The 11,704-nt window shown below is 42.8% G+C and overlaps 1 protein-coding gene across 1 annotated transcript in view; it reads right to left on the minus strand.

The window, feature by feature from the left end:
• The window catches only part of LOC111969199 (potassium voltage-gated channel subfamily A member 1-like), a 33,276-nt gene extending 23,031 nt beyond the window's left edge, over window positions 1-10,245 (minus strand). Inside the window, exon 1 of the mRNA XM_023995147.2 lies at window positions 6,590-10,245. Within this exon, the coding sequence (XP_023850915.1) occupies window positions 7,742-9,700 (1,959 nt within the window). The 5' untranslated portion in view covers window positions 9,701-10,245 and the 3' untranslated portion in view covers window positions 6,590-7,741. The remainder of the gene's footprint in view (window positions 1-6,589) is intronic.
• Between the last annotated feature and the right edge of the window lie 1,459 nt (window positions 10,246-11,704).

The raw sequence follows: 11,704 nt of genomic DNA on the forward strand, positions 1-11,704 counted from the left end.
AACAGCGTTCTCCACCCCTCAGCAGTATTTCTGTAAATACGTACCTCGGTTGGTTTAAAAATAGCTCCCTTTGACTCTGTACTAGACCAATTACAACCATGAGTTTCAACTTCTTCTTTAAAACGGCCAATCGATTTTGGGGAACACTACATTTAAGCATACTTAATAAAGGGTTTATAAAGGGATTATAAGTATCTTATGGACTGTTCATTATTAATCTATAGATAATAATAAGCAGTTATAACTAATATTCGTCTCACAATTTGTCAATCACAATTTCAATGAATGAGTATAGCTATTTATTTTAAACCACCTATAATACATAGTCTATAAACCACTTCCAAACCCTTTACAAGGCATACCTTGATGATGTAAAGTGTTACCTGGTTTGAATCATTTGACTTTGAGAAAATATGATTCTGCTTGCTTCCCTTGACCTAACCATATATTTGAACAAAACCACGTGGCATGTCAAGCACTATAAAAATAAGGGTACTCCTTCATTCATCAGAATGTTCATCATTTTTTACTGAACAGCAACTCCCATGCACTTTATGCGGGGGATCTTGGTCTTTGTAGTCCTCCGGGCTGCCTTCTGAGTCACCAACAGTGAGTGGAGGCCCCTGTAGGCTGGCTCCTTGTGTACAGCACACTCGCATGCACTCACACACGCACGCACACATGCACCGATACACCCAGGGCCCTGGAGAGCTAGCATTAATCACTCCACATAAAAGCTTCCAGTCACTCCAAAGCAGGAGAGCACAGAGGGGGAGTGGGAGACTAGGTCTACGGGGTCTTCATTTATGGCAGCCATTTTGGCTCCACCTGGACTAAAGATGCCACTGCTTTGATTTTGGGAATGCAGTCTTACGTTTACATAAGCTGATCAATACAGAGGGAGGCTCTGATCACGTATCCCGGCTCATCCAGGATTGAGGGTTTCAACGTCCACTGGGGGTGGCCTTGATTAGTCATGAGTGAAAAATTTGTGTGCTTGATTTACATATATCCCTGACTAGGAACATGATCACGTTGCTCATTACATTTCATTACATATGGTATCCAATGCACAACGTGTGCTTTTAATCGAATTGTAAACCATGATTTTACTTAGGATCGGATCATGGAAAAAACCAAATTAATTAAGTGGTTTACCTTCTTCACATATTTTGTCATTTCGTGGTTGGATTACACAAAAAAAACTTGTTGCATTATCTATAGGCCTTCATTATATCAACTACTATTCAAAACTCCATCTACTTGACCTTTTTGCCTTGTTACTTTACCAGATTGTTCGACCCTGCGCAATCAAGCTTGCATTTGAACACTACATGAATAGTTTACACTGTACAGCTCATATGACGTCGTTCGTTAGGTGTTTACGACAACCAGCGAGACCCTGCTTACTCATTCATGACTTATCTCAACGCTCCGTTCAAGACTCCCACAGCTGATGACACATCTGGAGCCACTAAAGTTTACCAGCAGGCCTCTATCCTTCCAGTCACCAGCCCGCGTCTGTCAGGAAGAAAAAGTCCCACGGTTGAGCAGCTGTTGCGTTGCATTAAATCTCGAGCTTGTTAATACACTACCACTGCATCTCTGCAGGCCCTTCGCTTGCACCCCGAGGGACAACCAAGTCCGAGTAAGACTCCATGTGACATCTCTGGGAAGTGCTTACCTGTCCAGCGGTGTGCCAGGATTTAATTTCCTCCTGCCCCAGTTACATGTGTGACTCCAAACTTGAGTCAATTCTGTGGACTATATACACACTTCCTAGCTCCGCTCATGAAGACTACAAAGACTCATAAAGACAAAGACTCGTAGTCTACAAAGACTTGGTAGCATTTTACGTCACTCTGTAATAAGAGTGTAACCACGGCGACAACCGTTATCTCCATACGTGTGAGTCAGGAAACCGTGAAACCCTACACTAAAGCATATGTGTAACTAGCACAATTATCTACACGTCTAGAATGAGGTAACATAATCGACTCCTGCGCGCACTGTCAGATTAATTGAGCTCATTGGAAAGATCCGCTGTGAGATTTTGTGTTGTTAACAAAGACTCAGGTTGCTATCTTTCAATGGAGGCATATTATGTGACTTCAACATTGAAACCCCAAGGGTGGGTTCCATTTACACAGAGGTTAGTCTCCTAAAGCTCCCACGTGTACATTAGTCAATCTCTTCCGCAATTGAGAACAACAGTAGGATTGTTTCCATACAGATTAGCCTTTCATTTTCCATGCGCACGCAATATTTGTGTAACTTGGAATTGCAATGCAATACGGCATAGCATAGTCTATAAATATGTCAGACGGAGGCCCAGACATACTGCACATGTCCAAAGAGTTCTCTGTAGCTCAACTGGTTGAGCATGATGCTTGCAACACCATGCTTGCAACACCAGGCAACACCAACTGAGCTGCAGGACAGGAATGAAACTTGTCAGGGATGTTATCATGAGGCCATTTGTGATTTTAAAACAGCTACAGAGTTCAATGGCTGCGATGGGAGAAAACTGAGGATGGATCAACAGAGTGAAAAGAAGAACACAAAAATACCAAATAAAAATTCCAAAACATGTATCTTTGCAACAAGGCCATAAACAATACTGAAAAAGTCAAAGGAAAACACTGGGCTCCCGAGTGGCGCAGCGGCCTAAGGCACTGCATCTCAGTGCTAGAGATGTCACTACAGACCCTGGTTTGATCCTGGTCTGTATCACAACCGGCCGTGATTGGGAGTCCCATAGGGCGGCGCACAATTGGCCCAGCGTCTTTAGGGTTTGGCTGGGGTAGGCCGTCATTGTAACTAAGAATTTGTTCTTAACTGACTTGCCTAGTTAAATAAAGGTTAAATGAAAAGCCCTATGTTTGGGGCAAATCCAACACATCACTGAGTAACTGCTTCCTTATTTTCAAGCATGGTGGTGGTTGGATCATGGTATGGTTATGCTTGACATCGGCAAATGCTGGGGAGCAACCCACAACACAAGGCCAAATCTAAACTGAAGTTGCTTACCAAGAAGACAGTGAATGTTCCTCAGTGGCCAAGTTACAATTTTGACCTAAATCTGCTTGAAATACTATGGCAAGACTTGAAAATGGCTGTCTAGCCATGATCCCTGTCACGCCCTGACCTTAGAGAGCCTTTTTATTTCTCTATTTGGTTAGGTCGGGGTGTGATTTGGGTGGGCAATCTATGTGTTCTATTTCTTTGTTGGCCGGGTATGGTTCCCAATCAGATGCAGCTGTCTATCGTTGTCTTTGATGGGGGATCATACTTAGGCAGCCTGTTTTCCACCTTAGTTTGTGGGATCTTGTTTTTGCATAGTTGCTGTTTAGCCCTGCAGAACGTTAAGTTCGGTTTTGTATTTTGTTGTTTTGTCGGAGTTCAGTATTAAAAATCATGAACACTTTCCACGCTGCGCTTTGGTCTCATTCATCTAACGACGGACGTAACAATCCCCAACAATTTGACAGTGCTTGGAGAATTTTTWAAAGAATAATAGGCCAATATTGCACAATCTAGGTGTGTAAAACTCTTAAAGACTTACCCAAGAAGACTTACAGTTGTAATTGCTACCAAAGGTGTTTCTAACATGTACAGTATGGACTCAGGGAGCTGAATACTTATGCAATGACTATATTGTATTTATACATTTTTCATTCATCTTAAATAAAGTTATGATTGTTCTTCCACTTTGACATTCCAGAGTATTTTGTGTAGATTGTAAACAATAATTTTTTATTAAGTCCATTTTAATCCCACTTTGTAACACAATGAAATCCAAGGGGTCTGAATACTTTTGCAAGGCATTGTACGTTGCTTTGGATAAAAGCATCTGCTAAATGGCATATATTAAACTCAGCAAGAAAATAAACTTCCCTTTTTCAGGACCTTGTCTTTCAAAGATCATTCGTAAAAATCCAAATAACTTCATAGATCTTCATTGTAAAGGGTTTAAACACTGTTTCCCATGCTTGTTCAATGAACCATAAACAATTAATGAACATGCACCTGTGGAATGGTCGTTAAGACACTAACAGCTTACAAACGGTAGGCAATTAAGGTCACAGTTATGAAAACTTAGGACACTAAAGAGGCTTTTCTACTGACTCTGAAAAACACCAAAAGAAAGATGCCCARGATCCCTGCTCATCTGCGTGAACGTGCCTTAGACATGCTGCAAGGAGGCATAGGGACTGCAGATGTGGCCAGGGCAATAAATTGCAATGTCCATACTGTGAGACGCCTAAGACAGCGCATAGGGAGACAGGGCGGACAGCTGATCATCCTCGCAGTGGCAGACCACGTGTAACAACAGCTGCACAGGATCGGTACATCCGAACATCACACCTGTGGGACAGGTACAGGATGGCAACAACAACTGCCCGAGTTACACCAGGAACGCACAATCCCTCCATCAGTGCTCAGACTGTCCGCAATAGGCTGAGAGGCTGGACTGAGAGCTTGTAGGCCTGTTGTAAGGCAGTTCCTCACCAGACATCACCAGGAAACAATGGGCACAAACCCACCGTCGCTGGACCAGTCAGGACTGGCAAAAAGTGCTTTTGTCGCGGTTTTGTCTCACCAGGGGTGATGGTCGGATTCGCGTTTATCGTCGAAGGAATGAGCGCTACACCGAGGCCTGTACTCTGGAGCGGGATCAATTTGGAGGTGGAGGGTCCATCATGGTCTGGGGCAGTGTGTCATAGCATCATCGGACTGAGCTTGTTCTCATTGCAGGCAATCTCAACGCTGTGCGTTACAGTGCACTGCAGTACTTAATGCAGCTGGTGGCCACACCAGATACTGACTGTTACTTTTGATTTTGACCCCCCCCCCCACCTTTGTTCAGGGACACATTATTCCATTTCTGTTAGTCACATCTCNCCCCCCCCACCTTTGTTCAGGGACACATTATTCCATTTCTGTTAGTCACATCTCTGTGGAACTTGTTCAGTTTATATCTCAGTTGTTGAATCTTGTAATGTTCATACAAATATTTACACATGTTAAGTTTGCTGAAAATAAACACAGTTGACAGTGAGAGGACATTTCTTTTTTTGCTGAGTTTATATTGTATTATACTGTATAACATAAACTGTACTAGAGAAGGCCCAAACATACATTTACTATGTTTTTGAATCAGAGCAAAGTTTGTACCTATTATTCCCAATGGAATAAAACATAAAAGGGAGAGATAACTTTGTGCTAAGTGAAGTGTATTTATCTTGTTGATCAGATCTGACCCACTCTGTAGGTTCACAGAGTATTCCACACAAACAGTACGTAGATTCAGTCAAACTGGTTGTACATACAGCCTCARTGGGGAAATTCACTAAACCAAATAAACGATAAACGCGAATGCGACCTTTGGGGACTTGCCAGGGTCCCCAAAGATCGCATATGGCAACAGCCATCCAAATGAACACTGAATCCTTTGAATTGATGCCTGGAGATGAGGAAACCCCATGAAAATCGGAAAATCTTACACTCATGTATCCTACTCATCATATGTGGTTAGTGTATGGTAACAATTGACACTGCAAAGACTGTCTTGCACATGACATCAGAGGTCAAACAAACTCATAATAATGTAAACGTTTGACATCTGACTTAACATTGCCATGTGATGTCCCAAACTCTTTTTAACCAAGCTTGATGGCAAGCAGTATCCGTAGCCGACACAGGCTTACCATTTCGTTGTCATAAGTCGGGTAGCGTAACCATTATGACTCCATGTGTCAAGTAAAACAAATTTAAATCGAAGGCATTGATGCCATGCTGGGGAAATGGCAAGCAGATGCTGAGTAACCTTTTTGATGAGGATTTGCTACACAGCAACTTTTTAACATAACTAATTACAGTGTATTGGCGCAGTAACAAAACACATTAAGCCAGCCGGTTTTGTGTGTCTGGATGTACCGTTTCAAAAGAACAATGAATACCAGTGAATGTATTCGTCTGACAGGCGATGACAGGTTTTCTGGATAAAGACACAGAGCTCTGAGTGCAGAGAATATACAAATATTGCTTTGTACAACTCGGTTTTAAATATTTTATTATTATATTAGGCAGAATGTCAGGGCCCCAAAAGTATAAATGCTGTCAACATCAAGAGTGTGTGTATTGGGGCTGTACAACCAAGTAGTTTCGGGTGACAAATTAAATTAATGCTATCAGCAGGCTAGTAGTGGCCTGTGCAGCACACTATCCTTTGTTTTGATACAGTTGGCCTAGTCTATTCATATTTAATGGCATCACTACCGTCAATGAAAAAAGTGCGTCAACTCCCTTTACGCACGCGCATATCTTACTTTTTGGATTGTTGCATCATTGAATATAGTTCGAAATGTATGTATATCCTTCTAAAAATGTGGGTGTAGTATGGCAGTACCTGACCTGATTCAAAAACATGCAGCAAGCAACTAAGTCTTTCATCAATTCATTTGGAATGTCTCCAAATGGTTCCAGAGTGCGTCACATGTGTACGGTGACATCAGTGTGTGTGTGTGCCAAGCTCATATACATAAAACCACATCACATGGTGATTGTATTTAAAAGGTGAACATACCTTGGAAAACAACCGCCTGCTGGAGATCTTGGTGCTTTCTGGGATGACCAACAGACCTTCCTTTCTCATTTTAGAGAAATGTGCCCTAGGTCCAGCGAACAAGAGATTAAGTTCACAAACCCAAAGTTTCCATGATGACAGTAATTTTTTCCCCCAAATAAGTTTCAGTCAACGTCCGTGTAAAGGGATATTGTCAGTTAGTTTGAGGTGGTTTTAAAGGGACGGAGTTGTAGTCGCGCAAGATATCCGTGCAGGACCTCTCATGATAGCCGGTGTGGTAATTCCTGTGCTTCGCCTCGGTGGTCGGTCAATACAAGGCTTTATTTTGCCCTAATCGTTGCAAAGAATGTTGCTTGCCAAGCGTCTCACTTGTTGACCTCAGTGTGCTGCCAAAATAGGCATCATGCTCATTTACTCAAGAATCTCACAAATGATTTAGCTATTTCAATGTTTCCGATCGATATTGAATGATTATTTTATTGTGTACACAGAGGGGTTAGACCTACACTGAAACGCAATAAGAATTGATTCTTGTTCAGAATAAAAACATCTCAATACTCATTATGCCAGACGAAGGGTGTCTAGGTTGCCATATGTCCTACAGTTTCTGTCTCTCAATATTACTTCCTAGTCTATCATTCTTGAAAGTCAGCGTCTCAAACAAGCTTTTACAATAGTGCAAACTAGGCCTACTATAAACTTTGACTTTATCGCATAACAGCAAAACAATAACTATGTCTCCCCTTCCATTATTGACAAATGAAACTCATAAAGTGCATATGCATAGCCTGTCCCTTAAATATTTTCGATTTCATTTGTAGGTTTACGAGGCCCAGATAGGTAGCCTATATCTGATATCATCGGATTACATTGGTCATAATAGTTATAAAGCTTTTGATTTGGGCGTATATTTTCCCGTAGGCCTATATTCCCCTAAGCAGCCACATGGCAAAATAAAACCCCATATTTGAGCTTCCCAAAATATAGCTAAATATAAAGTATGTGTGCGTCTGTCTGTGTGCGTCTGTCTGTCTGTGTGTGCGTGTGTGTGTGTGTGTGCGCGCAAGTRCGCACTTGTGTGAGTCTGACCACCTATGTGTGTGTGATTTGACAGCATATCTTTCTTCACGAGAATAAGATTTTTTTTTGTCATCACACGTCAGTCTGTTGTGACTTTGAACTTGTACTGTTTTTCCTGCCAATGTCTGTCCCGTTTCCTTTACTCAGGCTTGTATCCACCCCACACAGCGACTCCGTTACCCCCTCTTCCATCTCCATGTACTCCGCTTTATCACCCAGCGAAGAGCCTGAGGGGGAACCTTTAAATTTTTTGAGAAAGTTGGGGAAATATGGGCAGGCAGGTGGTGGGGTTTCAACAACCGGTGGCGAGTCTGCTTCATTATCAGTCTCCCTGTGGTAGAAGTAATTGAAGTTGGATACAATGACGGGCACTGGAAGAGCTATGGTTAACACACCCGCTATGGCACAGAGCGAGCCAACTATCTTCCCACCGACAGTTATTGGTTTCATGTCTCCATATCCGACCGTGGTCATAGTGACGACAGCCCACCAAAAAGCGTCGGGAATACTTGTGAATTGAGACGCGGGTTCGTCTGCCTCCGCGAAGTACACTGCACTTGAGAACAAAATAACACCAATAACGAGGAAGAAAATCAGAAGCGCTAGTTCCCTCATACTGGCGCGGAGGGTATGTCCGAGGATCTGCAGTCCTTTGGAGTGCCTGGAGAGTTTAAATATGCGAAAGACTCTGACAAGGCGGATTATTCTCAAGATTGCAAAACTCATTGCCTGGTCCCCYTTGCCTTGCTGTTGAGCAAGATCTGTGCCGAGCGTGATGAAATAAGGCAAAATSGATACAATGTCTATAGTATTCATRATGTTTTTAAAGAAATCCGTTTTACTTGGACTTGCAAAGAAGCGCACTATAATCTCAAATGAAAACCAAATAATGCAYACCGTCTCCACAATGAAAAAWGGGTCGTTAAAAGGGGTCTGTCCATGRGGTTCTGTCGAATTRTCTCGTGGTTTAAGGTATTCTTTTTCGTCCCTGAACTCTGGCAACGTTTCCATACAGAAAATGACTATTGATATWACGATGACTAAAACSGACACGACTGCAATCCCYCTCGCAGGTTGTGAGCTCTCTGGGTATTCAAAAAGAAGCCAAACTTGGCGTTTGAACTCGTCCTCTGGTAAGGGTTTCTCTTCCTCTTTGACAAAACCCTCATCCTCCCGAAACTTCAGYATTGCCTCCTCYCCRAGTTCATAGAATTTCACCTCCTCAGAGAAGATGTCAAAMGGTACATTTTGSGGTCTCTTCAATCGCCCCCCYGACTGGTAATAATAAAGAATKGCRTCGAAGCTTGGTCGGTTCCTGTCAAAAAAATATTCGTTYCTTAGAGGGTCGAAGTACCTGATTCGTTTGTCCGGGTCTCCCAAAAGAGTGTCAGGAAACTGTGTGAGAGTCTTAAGTWGAGTTTCAAACTTTAGTCCGGACACATTAATAACAACTCTTTCGCAGCACMCATACTCRCTGTAAACATTTKCGTATSCTGATTGGGGAYGTCTRTCTGTGAGTGAGACAGTMTCTTCATCATCCATATTACAGAGAAAACTGGAACTCTTGCTTCCCCYGTCCTCCTCTTCTCCKCCTTCCGCCTCGTCCTCCTCTATCATATCCTCCTCKGATCCAAGTAGCGCCAACTCCGAGTGGCGCAAGTCCCCACCGAGAGTCTGGCGACTCCTTCTCCAACGTCCTACGCCGCGTTGCTTTTTCCTTTCTCTGAGAACCTGCTGCTCAGACTCATGGTGGTGCTGCTGTGGCTGTTGCGAGGAGGAGGGGCGCGAGGCGGTACTGCCGCTACTGTTGTTGGCATTTGATGAGGAGGCGGTGCGAGACTGATGCTGCTGGTGGTTGTTAAGGAGGTGGCCAGAGGACTCCCCTCCCTCTCCAGTTGCTGCACCTTCAGCAGCGGCTGTTGCCTGCTGTACCTGTCTCTCCCTTTCGTGCTCCCTTTCCCGTGCGCGAGCATACCCATAAGGCAGTCGAGTTTTGCACCCATTATCTGAACCTATCATGGCAAACTCCATTTTGAGGAGGGGGTAAATTCAGTTCCCGGTGAATGATATGATCCCTTGAGCGACGACTCGTGTAGGCCAATGGAAAGTAACAAGTTGTAGCAAAGGGCGCACAGGTTGGCTGATCCTGCTTTGACAGATAGCAGGCACCTGTTATTCAGTGAGGCGTAGGTGAGTTAAGAATGCGTAATTAAAGGTCCATTTTTTAACACAGTTCACGTTGTCGTTGACATGAAACACATTACTATATTTTTGTAAACGAACTCATATTTTATGACATCATTATTACAGCCAAGTGAATATAGGCTGTGATTGTGTAGGCCTTAAATGCTTTTCGAATGTATCGCCTATTAAATCACCAGATATTGGACAATATATTCACAAAACCACCTCATGTGTCCCTCAGGTGGTTAACTCCAGTGTGAGTACTTGCAGAAATACGGCATTTTTGCATTTTCGTGGTCCCTCCTGGGTGCCATCTTAGGTGATGAGAAAACCGGCCCTTTTATCCTGTACACCTTCAGTTATTCTGAATGACTTTATTCTGCTGACGTCTTCAGCAGCTGCAAGGGAGAAAGAGCAGTTCGATTAGACAACCTACAAATGTATGTATTCAAATGCATGTCCCGTGTTTGGGCGATGCATGCACTAAAGCCTACGCATCACCAACTTAAGACCAGCAAACACGACAAGTCTAATAATACTAATAATTATAATGACAATATTTATAACACGAATGAATCATTAATCGTAATAATAATAATAACTAGCATGGCAACAGGAGACAACGCATGATAACTGCAACATTAGTCTGTGTAGTTAATCATAAACATTCCTTCAATTACGCACGAAATTGTGTTCACCCTGTTAAAAAAATACCCCACCTTCATTCATTTAGACATTCTACTTACATTTGATAAAGGCCGAACGAAATCGTTTCAGCACCTTACAAAATGTGCTGTAGGTGAGGATGCAATTCCTTGGTTTGCCCAATTTCGCATCTTGTTTTGGGAATATTAAAATCCCTCGACGTATCCAACCGGCGAACATGTCACCTATACATCTGTGTTCGATTGCACTCGAGGGATGACACTTTTTGGACGCGTCTCGGCGTTGTCTTGTCTCAATTCAACAGGATCTGTCTATTGAGTATCACCCCCATTCCCGAAAAAAAGATCCACCGCTGCATCGGTGCTGGCAGCAAAAAATATATATAAAACGCAGGTCTAGCGAGTATCAATACCTCAGCCTGGTCAAAGAAGCTGCGTCGGAGAGAGGGCAAATAAAAGTTTATGTTGATATGTGAAATCGCCCACGGTTAAGTAAGCGCATCACACATCTGTCSGTTGCCTCTACCTCCCCAATTTCCCATTGTGCGTGTTATTGAGGAGTTGTGCCTCGTCCAAGTCGAGCATGTGCCGCAGCGCAGGCAGAGCTCGATCATCCCCCAGTGGATAGAGCGGGTCACTACGCACCTCAGCCACCACCACTTCTAACACTGGGATGATCAAATGCAACTGTTGCCATCTATCAAAGGTAACCCTCCAAAATGCCATTGATATCATTTGACCGTCTACTATGCAACCAGATCGAAAGACACATGGGGCACATGCATCCTGCACCTGATGAGCACCTCACCTAATAACATCTCAAAGCGAATGCAAAGCAAAAAACTAATAAAACAGGCATAACAAATTATATAAAATGGAAAGCAAATCTGTCTCTATTCAGCTTCAGATAGAAGAAGAGGCAGATTTTCACCTGTCTTCAAAGTATTGACTTAACGGACTACTTGCAATTAACTTATGCCTACATTTAGAGAATTCTATTATCGAATAGAATAGTATAGAGGCCAAAGTTAACCTGATGTTATGGTAACTGTATACGGATATTCTAATGGCTATTATTTATATATATACAGTGCCTTCGGAAAGTATTCAGACCCATTGACTTTTTCCACATTTTGTTACGTTATAGCCTTATTCTAAAATTGATTAAATAATGCAAATCCTCAGA

The sequence above is a fragment of the Salvelinus sp. IW2-2015 genome, linkage group LG10 (genome assembly GCF_002910315.2).
Source record: "Salvelinus sp. IW2-2015 linkage group LG10, ASM291031v2, whole genome shotgun sequence".
NCBI lineage: Eukaryota > Metazoa > Chordata > Actinopteri > Salmoniformes > Salmonidae > Salvelinus > Salvelinus sp. IW2-2015.